Source organism: Dinoponera quadriceps, unplaced genomic scaffold (genome assembly GCF_001313825.1).
Source record: "Dinoponera quadriceps isolate SergipeBrazil2010 unplaced genomic scaffold, ASM131382v1 scaffold5230, whole genome shotgun sequence".
In the NCBI taxonomy this organism is placed as follows: domain Eukaryota; kingdom Metazoa; phylum Arthropoda; class Insecta; order Hymenoptera; family Formicidae; genus Dinoponera; species Dinoponera quadriceps.
Window position 1 is genome coordinate 179,800 of NW_014559346.1, and position 17,451 is coordinate 197,250.

Genomic DNA, 17,451 nt, shown 5'->3' on the forward strand with positions numbered 1-17,451 from the left:
GGGGGGGGGGGGGGGGGGGGGGGGATAAATTGATATTTTTTCCCATATAGTTGTTAACTTTTCGTAACGGTTCGCAGACTATTTTCAGCGTCACATCGCCATTAGACTTACGTTGAAGACGGACGTCTCTCTCGCCGGGGTCGGTGCTTCGCTGCTTGAATCCGGCAGGAAGTCAAACATGGCCTCGACCAGTTTACTATCGTCCACCGGCTCGTCCTGCTTCTTGGCCGCGTCGTTGATCAGATTCTTCTTGATCTCCATGCGCCGCCTATCCTCCAACTCCATCTCGATCTCTTTCCTTTCCAGCTCCTGCATGCGTTCCTAGAATTTATATATACGTAATTATATACACGTAACGTAGCTACGAGGCTCGCAGCGATCGCACGAGTCGCGATCGTGACTTGCTGGAAAAACATAACCAGTCCCTGTCTCGTGACGTACCGAACGAGTCATCCACATTCATGCACGTTTGCAATCTATGCTAATAATTCTTACGCCTCCTTCATAGAGGATTTGAAAAATTCAACTTGACCTTGCGACCAACCCGACCTTAACGACGCCATCAAACTGGTAAGAACAGCAAATAGATCCTTTTCAATCCTTCAACTCGTATCCGAAACATTTTTCTGTAAGACCCTCAGATTCGTGATCAACGATCACCCGATGAAACCCCCCCCCCTCCTTCCGGGGGGTTTACGAAATTTGATAAAAACCAAGATGAAGGAAAAGCGTGCGCTTCAATAATATCATCAAAATATTACCAGAATATTACACCTGACACCTTGAGAATACGTCCGCAATATTGCTCAATATTAGAGAACAATACGCGCGTGCGGGGGGCTGAACGCGGTATCGTCATTATATCCGGCAGCAAGGAGCTCCGCTTACCCTGTAGTTCTGCTCGGCGATCTCCTTCGCCCGTTTGTTGCCCTGATCCTTGAGCTCGCGCTCCTCCTTCTTCCGCAGCCGCAGCGCCTCGACGTGCAGCCGGTACTCGTACTTGATCTTCTTATACCGGCGCTGGGCGATCAGCCGGCGCACGTGCGCCTGTATCTTCACGATCGCCCAGAGCTTCTTGCGGTACATCCGGCGCACCAGGTGGCCCCTCGCTCGCGCCTGCAGCGCGACGATGTGGCCGCGCAGATGCCGGAATCTGTGGGAGAGCACGCGCGACCTGATGAGCGCCTGCAGCCGCATGTAGCCGATTCGCATGCGCTTGTAACGCTGACGCTGGGCGTAGCCGCGCCAGTACTTCTGCACGATCATCGCCGCCACCCGTATGCGCAGGAACCGCCTGCGGTAGACCCAGCCGCGGATGTTGCGCTGCAGTATCAGGATCTTCCGCGTCAGCACGCGGTCGCGCTCCTGCTCGAGGAACAGGTCGTGGGCGTCCTTCAGGAAGACCTTCGTGTGCCCGAGCTGGTAGTCAGACCTTCCCAGCACCACGTGGCAGATCTTCGAGGTCGCCGCGCGGCAATCCACCTGTCGAGTCGACGAAGGGGAAATGCGTGAATCGGCTGATAAGCTCTTTCGGTCGGACTGAAGTTACGCACCTTGTGCGCGGGCGGAATGCCCGAGATGAGGAAGCGGTACCTCTCCACAAACTCGGGGAAGGAATGACGGATCGGATAACCGGCTCGGCGAATCCTGATGGTCTCCATCATGCCCGAGTACCTCAATTGCCGACAGCAGAGACCGCGATCGAACATCTGCCATTGAAATCTCGACGTTTGTCAAGCGTTCATCGCGAGTTATGCGGCGTTGAAGAAGAAGAAAAGAGAAAGAGGAGAATCTCGAAATTTCACCATCGGTTTCTTGTATTCGTTCGGCTTGATGCATCTTATGAAGAAGGGCTGGCAGCTGCACAAAGTCTTCATGAGCGAGTCCAAGGATTTCTTGAACTGCGTCGACAACGTGGGCGCCCTCTTCCTGGTCTCCGAGCCCATGCCGATGTCCTCGACGAAGCAGGCCTGCAGGAACTTGTTCGACGAGATGTGAATTAGCTGCAGCAGATCCGCGCTGAACGTGTCTCTGTTCTTCTCCAGGAAGCTTCGCGTGTCGTAAAACACGACGCCCGCGAAGTGATTCAGACCGAAGGACGTGTTGATGTCCGATTTAGGTTTCAGGTAATTCCTGTGACTGCCGTGTGTCTTGTGGATCTTCGCCAGCATCGTCTGGTCGGTGCCCTGAAAATCGATCCAAGTTTCTCATCGGGTGTACGACAAATTAATTCGGTGCCCTTTCTCATTCAGATGAAATTCAACGTTTGTTTGCAAAAAGTCGATTGCAAGTTTAACGCTCGAAATAAACTGCAAAAACTTGGCAGTTTTAATTCTGTATTGCACGTCTTACGGTTGAAAAAGAAAATCTGAAAATCACCGGCAAAACGGCGATGATTAAAATGATGATAATCTTATGAAAGGTCGTCGTATTTCTCGCGAGGTAGCATTCGTACCTTCGGGAACTTCGATTCCTCGTCGATGAGCGCCATAATGTTGAGCTGCTTGATGGCGATCAGGTCCAAGGCGTCCTGGTTGTCGACGAACTCGATGTGCTGCCAATTGATCCCCTCGTGATTGTATTCCTCCTGCTCCAGCTTGAAGATATGCTGCACGAAGAACTGCTGGAGATTCTCGTTGGCGTAGTTGATGCAGAACTGCTCGAAGCTGTTGTGATTGAAGTTCTCGAAGCCGAAGATATCCAGCACGCCTATCGCGCTCCGCGAGGTGTTCTTCGGCCTGTATATGGCCTCGTTGATCTTCTTCACGATGTGTACAAATAATCGCCCGTAAATACCTTTGACAAACGCGTCCCTGATGTCGACCGATTGATCCCTCGATAACGTGGACACCTGTTAACGCGAATCAGTTAATTCAGCGGTGAATTTGCATACACAGGCTGTCCCAGCTTAATCGTGGTTCCCATAGTGTCCAAGTAGAACCGGTGAAACTGTACGTTTGTCCACGAAAGGATACTCACTACTGTTTCGCCGTGCGCGAATATAGTCCTGCGAGTAAGCGCGTCTATCAAGGACTGCACCGGCACTCCCAATAGATGCGCCACCCTCTGCACGTTCGTGTGCTCCGGTATCTCCGTGGCATCCAGATTATCTATCGATAATTTTTCATAGAAATCTCCAACGTAAATTCAGACAGTTCATAATTAAAATAATAAAAAATTCGTAAATGTTGAATAAAATATCGTTTAAATATTGTAAGAATATAATTATAATTAAAATATCGAATATATTAAAGTATGATTACAATTGAGTTGAGTGATAAACGCAGAATTAAATTCCGTACCTACGACAGTGGCTCTATACTTGATGTTGCCCATGTGCAACAAAGCGGCGAGCAACTTGAGCACCTCCCAAATCTCCATGTCGGTGAACAGCAACACCTTCATGGCCGATCTTATGTCGGCGAATTCGGCGGCATCGTCGCGTCCCTCGCAAGTTATACTACCGCCCTGGGAAAGAAAAGATAAATAATAGGACATCGAGCAATGTGTAAGGAAGATCAAAGAATGGAAAGCTTAAATTATCTGCAAAAGGCAACTTATCGATCTCATAAAAGTACAATTGTATAATTGCAACGGTAAAACGCAGAGGATCGGGAAGTAACGCTTTATTTGTAACGCAGTTACCATCGCGAGCTGCTACTTTTTTTTTTAGTAACGATTTGGTAACGACGTTAAATTGTTTCGTTTAGTAACGATAAATGTGACACAGTTATATTTTTGGGGGGGGAACGGTAACAAATGTATAATCATTACCCGGGGAAAGGAAAAGGTCATATATGAAATTTCTTTTGAGAATAATTTCTCCCACACGAAGAAGAATAATTCGGTGAGACGGTAAATTTTATCCTGTTGTAGTAAAATAAATAAATATATACAGCGTGCTTCTTAAGTACGTCGTCCAATATCGCAGTAGTTGATTTTTGAAGTCATTCTATGAAAAAAAGAAAAATTCACGTGAACATTTTTTCGTAATAAAATGACCCGAGAAAAATCTCTCCTACAATACTGGACGGTACTTATAAGAAACAGTCTGTATATTTATTTATTCGCGTACGGCGGCGCGAAATTCGACATCTCTCGAAATTATTTTTCTTCAGAGCGATCTTGGTAAAGTACGACCGGGAACTGTCTTGAAATTGATCGACGCGTGATTCCCGTGCTCACCCCGACGAGATATTTGTACGTGGACGCGTCGTCCAGCTCGAGCTTCTGTTTCTCCTCCTTCGACAGTCCGGCCAGCATGCAGTAGAAGATGTGATAATTCCTCTCGTCCGAGCTCTGCGACACGATCCGCGATTTCTCCAGAAGATACTGCTCTATCTTGGCGCCCTCTATTACACCTTGATCGTTGAAGTGGATGTCGATGTACTTGCCGAAGCGGGAAGAATTGTCGTTCCTCACTGTCTTCGCATTACCGAAGGCTGCCGTGAAAAAAAAAAAAATAACAAATCGCTCGGTAATCCGTCGATTATTCGATCGGCCCGGCCGAATGTAGAATTCAAAATGTTCACTCACCCTCGAGTATGGGATTCGCTTCCAAGATCTGCTGTTCGATCCACGAGTGTTTACCGCTGATCGCTGCCAGATATTGCAAGATCAGCTTCGTGCTTTCCGTTTTGCCCGCTCCACTCTCTCCGCTGCGAGCCGAAATTTTCGTTAGCACAGAAACGAACCTGATGACTCGCGCGGGTTGACTTAAAGTGACTTTCACTAAAATTCGATCGATCTAATCGGCGAAATTTCAAATCGATGTCACTCAAGTATTACTCTCAGGTATTACTCTCTGTCTTGCTAACACAGAGAGAGAAAGAGAGAAATCATTCACTTTTCGATTATTGTTGAATTATTGTTGAATCACAGAGAACTGGAAAATTGATATTGGCAATCCTTTTATTATCTTGTTATTATTTATCGATTCGTTTAACTTGAACTTAGGTGAAACTCTTATTGCTAACAACTCGATTACCTGCCCCATTTTGAAGTCAAGATTTCCATAACATTAACGACCGAAAGACTGCCAATGATGATGTCATATTATATATATATATATATATATATATATATGTAACATCCATGCTAAATTTTACGAAGTTATTCGAAAACAGATATTTTCTTCTTTTTCTTCTTCTATCTTCTCTTTCTTCTTCTAACCCAATTCCTATTCCAATTCCAATTTCTACTCCTCAACGCTTGAGGGCAATTCTTTTTTTTCCAAGAGCGCATGATAAATCCATCTATCCTTACCTAATTACTATGCACTGATCCTGGCCGTATCGGTTCATGTGCGCGTAGCTATTATCGCCGATGGCGAATATGTGCGGCGGCAGCTCGCCGATCTTACGATCCTTGTACAATTTGATTTGCTCCGCGGTATAGATAGGCAGTATCTGATACGGGTTGACGGCGACCAGGATGGAGCCTGTGTACGTCTGCAAAGTTCGTTCATACGTGAGTTCGTTCACGGGCGGGGGGGACTCGGCCCGAGAAGACACGATCGATCGATCGTCAGACTCACGTAAATGAGATTCTCGTTGTAACGTATTAATAGATTTCGCAGGATGCCCGCCTCATGGAGGTCTCCCAAACTGATCATATCTTCTACACCTTGCACCGAGGTGGCATGCATGGCCTTTATTCGCCTCTCCGGGGTTAACCATTGTTCCTGTAAAATTTTATCACGCTTATTAATCGGACCGATATCAAGGAGTGATTACCAAGGCAAGTCTTAAAAAATTTCGTTCGCTGTCCGCTCGGGAGGAAAAGCTAGTCTATAAGATCGCATCGCGATAACGATATTGTTTATATTATTATATAGGTTATTAATATTAATACATTAATAATAATAATATATTATTAATATACACTAGTATTACAGTTAAACTTATTATTTGCTAAATGAACGAGAAAACAAATGAGAAATGATGCGTAAACAATTACATTTGCAAAAAGAAAAATTGAACTACAGGCATTTCAAAATACAAATCTAATTAATTCTGTAGTGCCGCGATTAATTCAACAAAAAAAATATATATATTACTAATATATCCGGTCTCCCTTTAACAACATACACATACACATTGTATATCGCTCGTCGTATCTTTCGCGAAACTGTTACTCCAACGATTAGATAAGAGTATCTCTCTCTTTCTTTCTCTCTCTCTTGGAATTTCTCTCCCAGAGCGTGCGGCGAATTGTTGTACGTGTGTACGTGCTCGATAATAACCTTGTTATCGTCGTCCTTTACTTGAATCCGTCTGCCTTCCGCCGAAATCACCCGTGCTCCGATCGCCACGTCAAATTCCCTTCCTGAGATTGGTTCGATCCATATGTAATCCCCCTGCAATGTGCGTGAAATTCGAGAAATTCGCGTGCCGTATCTCCTTCTCCTCCTCCTCTTCCTCCTCATTCACGTGACTCGGAACAATTTGAACGTATAAGATCGTACGACTTTTATACAAGCAGATTTTCTCCCGCGTGCGAGAAAACGAAACGGTTCCGATCGAGTTGCACTTGTCGCGGGCCTTTTATTAAATACACGCGATCTAACCGTATATACACAATACCGCGACCGCGATATCCGATCGAACGTTATTGTAATCGTCGTTGTGATGAACCGGAATAACCGTCGCAATCATACGATCCATTCGCAGTCTCCCCGAATTCGTTTTTCGTCGTCGAAAGTACTCGTTGCGCACGGAAAAAAGAATCTCGGTGTCCTATAATCGAGTAAAGACCGAAGATAAGAATTCGGCGATGATGAGAAGTGAAATATCTCAGGGACGAGAAACGATATCCGGGTAGGAATTAACGAATAGCTCACAATTTAATAATTTATTGAACTTGAGAACTTTTCCTTCTAAATAAAAAAATCATTTGTCGGCTTTAGAAAGAACTATTTCCTTACACCTTGATTTCAATTTCAAAAAAATCAATTATCCTAAATTGATAAGACAAAATATTAGTTTTGAAAAAAAGAAATACGTATATTTTTAAATCAAAACGTGCACTTAGAAATGGTGAGAGAAAATTTCAAGTAAACATTTTCGTTTCAATAAATATTAATTTGAACGAGACAAATTTTTTGAAAATTTAATAAATAAATATTACAAAAAACATTTATTTTCTTGGTTTAAATAAATTTTCCTTTCAGTCTACACACACACACACACACACAGAAGTATAACGCGCGAAATAAATTTATACCGCACGCTGGCTCCGCTCTTCGCGAGATCGACGAGTCTTCGCGACTTCCGTTCGTGCGTTCAGACGAGATGAGCGAAAAGTTTGGCAAGTACGCGCGAAAGTAAAACCGCCGATCGCCGCAGCCGAGGAGATAGATGGATCGAAGCGGCGATCTTATTCCGCGGCGAAGAACGGATGGAGCTCTCTTCCGATGTTCCGGTAAAGTGAACAATCGGGACGTGTGTGCCGCGGGGGGAGAGGGGGATATTAGGTATTACGACTCGCGTTCCTATGGATGCGCGGCCACGTGTGTTCGCTGCTGGCACGGCACATACAGAGGAGTATCCGCCATCACCATCGGTCTCACCTGTGCGCCACACACGCGCGCGCACACCAGCAATGCGAACAGTTACACGCGGCACTGCCACGCGGAGCGTTTCGTGGGCGAGTTCGGTGCGCCTTAGTCCTAGTCTACAATAGATGCTTTAAGCCTTAAGAAATTGACCGATCACAATTATAGAAGAATAAGCAACGGTGATCGGTCAATTTCTTAAGGCTTAAAACTCTATTGAAGACCTAGCCTCGATGAAGCCGGAGCAATACCTGCCGTCTCTAACTCGATTGTCGGCTGCCAGCCGACAATTGACAGGCGAAAAGACAACGAAGGAGACCGCTATGAGATCGAGATCTCTCGCAAGCCAGAAGCGTCCCCCCCCCCCCCNNNCCCCCCCCGTTGCAGCAACCGGCCGATCGGCTTCCTCCCTCTGTTCTGCTTTCGATGCTTTTCGAGTCGCAAACGCGCCTCGCCTCGATATTCGTACGATCACGTGCACTGTACCTGGATTGAAAATTACACGATTTCGAGTTCCGACGTTCTCCCCGATGCGACGAGACGGCAATGAGCTGACAGTGGTGGATGCGTTTGTGAAGTTTCAGACGCACATCCGACATCGAGCGATTCCGCATCCCGTTATGCGAGACGGCCGGTTTTCCTCGCGCGAAATACAAAGAATACGCGTACACACGGAGGCGCACTCGCGAAGTGACGAAGGACCGTTAACCACACCTAATTAACCCACGGTGTACCGTGATTTATTCGCATTATCGGTATCGGCGTCGACGAGGGGAATGTACGTACACGTGTTGACTTGACATCACGTAAGCAGCGAGAAACGGGCCGCCGCTCGGCCACTTCGCACCGGTGACGTTTGTGATCTTTCGCGCACCGCGAAATTGTCTCGTTCGATATTCGAAAGTAACGTGGAAACAACACTGAATCGTTCTTGATATTCGCGTGTCTTCTTTATTTCTATTTTTCGTTCCGGCATTCGTGCGCGCGCGCGCGCCAATCGATTAATAGATTCAGGCCGAGATCTGGCAGCACACAACGAACACCCGAGCCTAGTCCGAGATTAATATATGTAACAGTTAAATTATGTATTTTAGAATAGACAGCGCCATCTATTCCATCATATTTCATATGTAATGACTAGATAATTAGATCACGAGAATCGATTTTAGTGAATAATCAGGCAGTGACGAATTAATGACGAGCTGGAAAATTTAACCTAGCCCTAAATACTAGCTAGCTACTAGCTTCTCCGACTCAGACCGAACTAGATTCATTTCTACTTGCGCGGGTGTGTACAAAAAAATAAAATAAAAGAAGAATAGAGTATGATCGTGCGTCAGTGTTTATATGGCGTAATATTTCTTTAAGATCCTTTGAAAATCTTGATCGTTGTCAACGCTTATCAAGCTTGACATCGACTCTGGCATCCTCTCGAAGGAAAAATCTGACGACATTTGCTCGCGTGTTTGTGTGTGTGTGTGTGTGTGTGTGTGCTAAGTACAGAAATTTCGCGCAAACGTGACGGTGGACGCACAGTAATCGTTACCTTTCACTTACACGAAACGTCCTCCCGTTTACGCGTCGCATGGGATCCACTACTGACGTAAGGAAAGCCAATGGACCAAATCCTCTTGCTTTCTACAATCGTTCTCGTTGCACGCGCGCCGCGACACCGTCGAGGTCACCAGTTGTCTGTCGTGCATACGTACAATTTCTACATCGCCCGGTTTCTCTTCATTTTTTCCCCTTTTTCCTCCTTTATTTCCTTCTTGTTTTCATCTGTCTCTTCACGGCACGTCGCGCCGTGTTCTCCCGGTCGTCGTTTATCGCGTCGGTTATCGTAGCGTCAAGCGCGCATTACCGAACCCGACGAGACGACGTGGTCGTCATCGGCTGTTATTAAACGTCGCGACGAGATTACGTGGAAGCAACTCAGTGACAGGTGCGTTATCACACGGAAATCCGGGAATTACGCGAATTCAAGATTGTGTGACACGGGCGAAGCCAGAAAATCATATTTTCGCGAGACACACGTCGTCTCGTTTATCAAGTAACCAGCTTGACTCCGTAATCACCAACGACTGATTTACTCGGGCCTGTTTCTACTTTATCTTCGTATCTTCGATATTCGTGAATATCGGATTTCCAACTTCTTCTAATTTATTGAAATATACGTTGAACAACTGAAATCAACTCCGGAAAGGTCGGAGGATTCGACAAGATGATTCGGTCAATCTGAATTCAAGAAGAATTATCCCGCTGAATAAATAAATAGGTAAACGAATGAATAAATGAATAAATAAACAAATCCTCTCGCGAATGTGAAGAATTAAAAAATTCGCATGCGACCTAATTAAAATCAAGTTAATTCCGATTTAGGAATGATTTCCGTCCTTTGGCTCTTTATGGCCTTTTATTTTCGAAAAATTTCATTCCAGCAACTTTTTCATTGTTCATTAACAATTACAATTTTTAAGATTCGCAATCTCGAGAGCCTTCGACGGGCTGTGAAAAGTGCGATGATCTGACCAACAGATCGGTAGCACAATTATAATACAGTTGCACATCGAATACATCCCCGAAGGTGTCTCATTGAAAATCGCCATCGTCGGTTGCCAATTTTCGCGGCTTGTAACGGAGACGTTCACGACGTGCTGGAATGATTCGAGGAAATAATGGTATGTGTGTGTGTATGCGTGTGTGTGTATGTGAAAGAGAAAGAGAGAGAGAGAGAGAGAGAGAAGTTGCGCAAATGGAGAACAGCGCGCGTACCATCCGCTGTCCGCGCGGTGACTGCGCGTGAAATCCGCAGGGGGCATCATTTTAGCGGTACATCATTGTTTACAACGAGAGAACACCGAGGCGGCGACTACTCCTGTTCGGTCATTTTCACTTGTCACACATTCCTATTGACCGTGTTCGAGGAGAATGTCGGGATGAAAGCGGCGAATGGTAATGGATTAAGCCGCGCGCGCGCGAGACCGGCAGCTGCGCGAGCGCGCGCGCTTCGTCGAATTTACTTAGTTTCGCCCGCGTGCCAGATTGATTGGATTGCGCGGGTTATACGCGCGGTGCGGATTTCTACGTGCGCTTTTCACCTGCGGGAAATTGTTCCGGAGGCAAAGTGCGTGTTCTCGCGCGCGCTCGGAAATCTTGGGCGCGGAATGGCTCGTGGCGCGATTTAATATACGCCGTGTTCCGTCGCGTATCATGATCTTTTTGATCTCGTGATGCTGAATCGAAATCTCTCTCTCTCTCTTTCTCTCTCTTTCTCAGATAGAAACGGTAGCAAGATATAAAATATATCACAATGAAATATCTTTCACGCGCGAAGACGGAGAATATTATACGCTTTTCTTTGAGCGGGGCCTACAATGAGAATTTAAGGCGTAAAATTTAAGAAATTGATCAATCATAATTGATTTTTCTTCTATATTGTGATTGGTCAATTTCTTAAAAGCCTTACGTCTTCTAAATTCTCGAAATTCTTATTCTAGACTCCGTTAGAATTCTTTTCAATTCTTCATGTTTTCCAGTATTACATACGCGGAAAAAATGTTGCACCTGAGTATAATTGTTTGAGTAGAAATGTATCTAGTTGACTTCAATCGGAAACTAATAACTAGCTAGCACAGGCTAGATTAGATTTTTTAGCTTATTACTGGTTCGTTACTGATTACATCGATCTGTGAAAATTTGCGGATGTAATGAGATTAGGCGATTTTTATCAATTTTTGTCTGCTAAACACAAATCCATTCTCCAAATTTGGCTGTCACGTCATAATTTTGAGAAAAATGGAATCAAAGAGGCCAAAAATGACGATTTTCGCGAGTTATTCGCTGAAATGTAAAATTGGTTTTGTGATCTCGTCGTTATTTGGTTGTTACATATCAAATATGCTGGAATAGATGGCGCTATATATTCTAAAATAATCTAACTACTACTATGTACCTACTACTAGTATTTAAAAATGAGGTAAATCAAAATTGAGGATACGTTATTCCATAAAGATCTTGAAGCAGAAGTGAACATTACATTACTGTCTCGCAATTAATTACGATTTTTTATTTCATAACTTTTTTAACAATTTTTTCATTTAACTATCATCTAGCTTTATTTATCCAGTCTATCCGCTAAGAGAAGCGAGCGTTACATTATTGGCTAATAGCGACGTTAGGCACAAATTTACTGCCTCGCGTGTCGACATCCACGAGGTTCAATTTTTATTTGAGTATTAATTATAGAAACTTAATTTCGATAATACTGCTAATATTGATTTAATTAAGACTATTCATTGACTATTCATGACGCTGTCGATCAATTCTATTCTATCATACTTTTCTCCGTTCAGAAATAGGACCGTCAATAAAATTTATCTTGTTAAGAAATTTAATTAATTTCTTAATGTTAGACTTCGGTCTTAAAAATATAAATAGCAAATTTGAGACGGAAGGATGATAAATTATGGTAGAATAGCGATACGTTCCCCGATTACAAAATTCCCTGGTAATTTTTGTTATAAAATTTTTTCTGCACGGATTCTAATCTAACGATGTAATGCGCAATCAAATTCTACATCGAGATGCGACAAAACCGAACCAAAGTCAAAGTATAAAAAACAAGTATGAAAATTATCCAGAGACCTACCCGTGTGACGATGACCATCTCTTAAGTCGTGGTTGTCGGCACTCCGCCTGGAAGAACGAGACAGAGAGAGAGAGATTACGTTAAATTGAATTATACTGCATTCGCGAGAATAGAGAAAAAAAGTTTGGTCAAATTTAATCCGACGACAAACAAACCGAACGTCGTTTTGGCTTGGAAGGATAAAACCGGATATTTCTGATTATAAACGTTGACTTTGAATTACGAAATAAGCAAAAATCTTGCTCCCATCGAAGCCAAAACGCGCTTGGTTTTGTTATCAGGTAAATTCGACCAAACTGAGTATCGCCGGATTGCGCGCGTTGTTAATACAAATAGAAGCCGTCCTCGATTGGAACGATGCTTTCCGAGGTCACTATGTGTCAACTTGCGAGCACCGTGACAAATGGAAAAATACGGCAAGGAGGAGGTGTTGGCGAGTCGCGCGGGAATTCGTTAAAGGAGAGACTAGAAACGCTGCGCGCACGTTCCTCCTCGTGAACTCGCCTCCTGTCCCGAGAATTCGACGTGTTACACGCGTTCGCCGCGTCTATTCCCGGGAGGAAAAACATCCCCGGCACACATGATGTCGGTGTGATGTCTGGTCGATCACCGTTATCGCGACGACGACAGCACAAACCTGTTCGCAAAAGTGGGTTAGGCAGTTTGTACCCGCCGCCGCCGAGCCGAGCCGAGTACAACTCCGAGACGAGACGGGACGGGACGAGATCTGTCGAGGATCCTCTTTAAGATCGATCTCTCCTCTGACGTAGATGTTGTTCTCGATATCGCATATGTGTGTTACCGCGGACCCATTATCGCGTATCAAGCTGATTTGAAATTTTGGCAAAACGAGTAATTTGACATCTCAGAAGGTTGCGGAGGTAAAAGCCGCCGATTGACACCGAAAATTATTCCAATCGAGTAAAAATAAAATTAGTAGCTTTTCCTCTCCTCCTAATCTGTATTCTATTAAAGAATCAAAGTGCGTCTAATAATATGGCCAGGGACTGAAGCTTTAAGGTAGAATTAAAATTAAATCGGCAAAATGAAAGAGATGCCAAAGTCGAAATATGAACTTAAAAAATGTAGGTAACACGAAGACGCTCCTCAAAATGTTACGTTACCTACTTCTCTGCGATTCACACATACACACACACGCACACACACACAAAGGTGTGTGTAATCCGAACGGACTACTTCTACGCGGTACATCTTGGATAATATTGATGGTACCTGAACTTTGTCAATTCATATCTCGGAAAGTACTTAACCAGAAGTAGTTTCATTGCAGTGTTTTGAAAAGATCTTGATGTCAGCTACAAGAATATTAAATAAAAATGATGGTTTCCGTTAAAAATTTTCAAGTTTACATTGAAAGCTCCTCCATACTTGCGTTCAAGGTCAAATGGATATCGCCGTTTAATGCGTTTGTTGAAACTTGACAAATGTTGTACACTGAGAAAAATCTCCATCGGATAAGCCGATTAAATGATGTATCCGATTGTTACTTTCATTGTCCGATCCAAGTGATGAGCAATTTAATCCGATAAAGTATCCGATGAAGTTACCGGTGAAATCTAATCGGAAAATTAGCCTTTTGTGTATCCGTTGTAATTTTCATCGGATAAAGAGACACGACTTGATCGGACATATCGTAACGTTCGTTACTTTTTTATTGGATTATCCTATCAGATATGATCGGACATTTTTCTCGGTTGTACGAAACATTTTTTTCCTCAGATATCTTATTTTCTAGATATTTCACCGGACGAATGTTCACGATCGCGGCAACGGAGATCATCGTTTCTCGTCACCCGGAATTTTCGTATGGTACTCACATATACATACAATCGAACGCACGAACGAAGAGATTTTTTCGTGCTTGAACACCTGGGTTATGTGATGTGGTGAGTCGTACACGAAGCAGAGTGCGAATGGGTGGATAATCTGTGTCGATATGGCGGCTCGAAGACAACTTGAGAACGTCTCGTTACAACTCGAGTATTAGGAGAGACGCGTCGACAAGCAACGAAGCAAAAAAGATCATTAGCTGCATTTGTGTAAACTCGTGGACACTCCGCCTAACCGTGAACTTGAAGGGATACACGGGCGTGAGCAGTCGCAGTCATTGACTTGAAAAATATATTCTGGAGAACGGTCAGTGGCGTCATCGGCGGCGCCGCGCGAGAGAGAGCGGGAGACTTTAACGAGTGATCAAGCGTCAAGGTCTCGCCACTCGTTAACTCGCACCTTTAATCGTGCTTCTTGCGAAAGAATTAATACAATGAAAACATCGTGATATTTCGATACCGATAACGGTATTCCAAGCGGTTATTGGTATGCGATAACGAGATTCGGGAAATATGCGATATTAAGTGATATTTCAGGAATATTAATAGATAGTTATATGCATGTCCATTCCTAATAAAATATTTAGTATTATTGTAATATTACATATTTTTTAAATATTCAACTCTATGTATAAATATATAATATATTCAATGTATTAAATTAATGCATATAATTGTAGTTTTTATATACAATTTATATATATATATATATATATATGTATATATATATTGTAAACAACCGGGGAATCATCAGCGTGTCATCAGCTTTATCTCGCTGTTGCACTTATCTCTTACTATTATCGCACCTGCCCGTGTACGTATATCAGTCGATCGACTTGTCATTCTCTCATCTTTTTATTTTCGTCGATCAGGCCGTCTCACCGATAAGGCCCGGTTTGTAATTCGCGGCCACGACAATAGACGCGAAGAGTGCCGGTCGCACTCCGAGCGCACTCAGCAATTAATTGCACGTTGCTATCCGTTGCTTTTCATTTCGTGCGAACGCGATTCCACGCTATTGAAGCTATTGAAACTCCGGGGGTAATCGGCCGCTTACCGGCGGTAATCGCGGTGCTGGCTGCAGCAATAAATACGTGCGTAAAATTAGGATTAGCGCCGATCCAAATTACGCTGTCGACGATTGTCTGACATTTTGCTGATCAGCCACGATAAAATCCGAAAGATTCCGAATATATTATCGAACATCGTTCGCTGAGAGAAACATTTTTGCTACTTTTAATTATAATTGCACGATTAAAGAATTGTAGTTAGAAGAGTTATTTTTCTAGTAAGTGTGTTACTATAATATTAGCAATAATAGATATCCCGGAATTTTTACGAGCGCAGGATAGACCATGCGGCTCTATACTGAGAGAGAAATATAGTTACTTTTCTGGGACAACAATATCCCTTTTTCATTTTACCCGCAAAAATAATCAAAAAAACGAATTTTCTAAATATTACTATAGTATCAGTGATAATAATCTTACGTTTCTGATTATTTTTGTGTTTAAAATAAGAAAAAGGATATTACCGTCCTCGAAAATAACGATATTGTTCTCTCCGAGTGTGGAGAAATGGCAGGTCATCGAGCAACACGGCGCATGCTTGTATACATGTATAATCGTTTTTCCACGGATCCCCAGGTGAATTCGAGCAAACCATATCCCTCCCGCGTAATTTTTCCATCGAATCTCCGTCGATGCGTGCGCTCGACGGTGCGAATATTTCTCTTCCCGAAGATCCGCCTTTCCCGAAGCCTCTCGAACGAGGAGAGACCGATCGGAGACGGCGGGCCCTCCTCGCAACCGAATGACCGCTCGGCGTGAGGCCATCCTCGCGAGCGAGAGAGCGGCGATCCTTGGCGCGCGCGCACCAGCGGCCTTCGGCCGCCCGCACACACGCTGGTGCGCGCTGAAACGAGAAGCTGGGATCCTCCGTCGCGCGTACTTCCGCCTCGTTCATCCGGAATCGCTCTCGTTCGCTCGCTCGGCCCTCCGGGCTGTCGAGTTGCGCCGCGTCGAGAAATGAAAACGACAGCGCCCGGCGGGACGCTCATCGTCCACCGAGTATAGCCAACCACTTCCGCTCCTCCTCGCTTCCCTCCCCTCCTGCCCCCGCGAGAGAGAGATACGTAAAATACCCCCCCGTAGGCTGCACCTACCTGTTGCGAGTAACACGAGAAACACGACGACGAGACGCGACACGACGAGCGGCGCTATACGTCGGCTGTACGCTCCATTAAGAGGCACTACACTTGCACTTCCGACGCGACGTTAGGCCCGCTTCTCATCGTCCGGTCCCGGAGGATCGAGGCCCGCGACTCACGACGTCGATGAAGGAGACGACGTTGATGATGAAGCAGCAGCAGGCTCGATCGGCGGCGAGGCAAAGCCGAGGTTCGCGGCTACGAGGCCGTGGCTTGACTTGGAGAGCCACGAAGAACAGTCGTTCCGGAGGATGGGCCACGGTAACCGGCACATTAACACGTCCGCTCGGCGAGCTTCGGTTCGGATCGGGTGTGCCAGGTGGAAGCTGCTGGCTGGAGGAGGTGGTAAGGCCGAACGAGAGACTCACCGCCACCGGCTTCTTCTTCCCCACCGAGAAGTCGGGAGACGAGAGTGCGCGATCGGCACACGCTCGCTGTTTCCTCGCTGCGAGTGAAGATACGGGAGCGGCGACTACGTGCGTCGCAAACGACCGAGTGTGACCGACCGACTGCCGCCGCCGATCCCTCCGCCAGGTAACAGCGAGCTAAGAAGCGTGTCGGTGTGTGTGTGCGCGCACCTCCTCGCGTCACGCTGCGTCGCCGTCCGCTTGCCGACGCTGCTCGATCAGGTCGCGATATCGGCGGCGACCTGCCTTATCGACGGCGCCGCCGATCTCGAGCCATCCCGAAGTCGATCGTGGATCTTCCGCTTTAGCGAGGACTTTCGTGAGCAGTGAACGCTGTCGAAATCAGAGGCATTTGGAAACGTTCATTCTTCCCGTCGGGTCTACACGCCGATAGGCTAATTCTGGAAACGTTAAGCGATAACGACGTCATGAATTGGCGGGGAAATCTCGCGAGCAAAGCAGGTAAATTTATATACCCAGGTATCAAGAGGCAATAACGAAAGAATAAATAATTAAACAACCATTGCAAAGCAAAATTAAATAATTGCAAAAAATAACCAGCACTTGGCTCTTACTTGCCTCTGATTGGATCCATCGGTTGCGGATCGCGAGTCTTAGTGATTCATTAAAGGGCCAAAAGTTCATCGGTCGAGCGCGAACACGCGACTCGACATTCAATCCACAAGACCGTGCGGCTGTTTACATTGAAAATATATTTTCAGTTTATATCAATTCGACGTGAATTGAATACATACACATAGCTTAGTCGTTTTCCTTCTCCC

The 17,451-nt window shown here is 45.0% G+C and overlaps 1 protein-coding gene across 3 annotated transcripts in view; it reads right to left on the reverse strand.

Annotated features, from left to right (window-relative positions):
• The window catches only part of LOC106750344 (myosin-VIIa), a 24,345-nt gene extending 7,014 nt beyond the window's left edge, over positions 1–17,331 (reverse strand). The window contains exons 1-14 of one of the 3 annotated variants that reach the window (XM_014630651.1): positions 16,218–17,331; positions 12,204–12,250; positions 6,245–6,358; positions 5,537–5,683; positions 5,266–5,450; positions 4,537–4,658; positions 4,186–4,442; positions 3,303–3,468; positions 2,980–3,110; positions 2,456–2,851; positions 1,806–2,186; positions 1,554–1,709; positions 889–1,482; positions 112–321 (exon numbers count right to left, since the gene is read on the reverse strand). In XM_014630651.1, the coding sequence (XP_014486137.1) occupies positions 112–321; positions 889–1,482; positions 1,554–1,709; positions 1,806–2,186; positions 2,456–2,851; positions 2,980–3,110; positions 3,303–3,468; positions 4,186–4,442; positions 4,537–4,658; positions 5,266–5,450; positions 5,537–5,683; positions 6,245–6,358; positions 12,204–12,221 (2,877 nt within the window). In that variant the 5' untranslated portion in view covers positions 12,222–12,250; positions 16,218–17,331. Of the gene's footprint in view, positions 1–111; positions 322–888; positions 1,483–1,553; positions 1,710–1,805; positions 2,187–2,455; positions 2,852–2,979; positions 3,111–3,302; positions 3,469–4,185; positions 4,443–4,536; positions 4,659–5,265; positions 5,451–5,536; positions 5,684–6,244; positions 6,359–9,112; positions 9,247–12,203; positions 12,251–16,217 lie in introns of those variants that run through there. The other 2 variants (XM_014630652.1, XM_014630650.1) reach the window with 2 other exon arrangements.
• Positions 17,332–17,451: the final 120 nt, after the last annotated feature.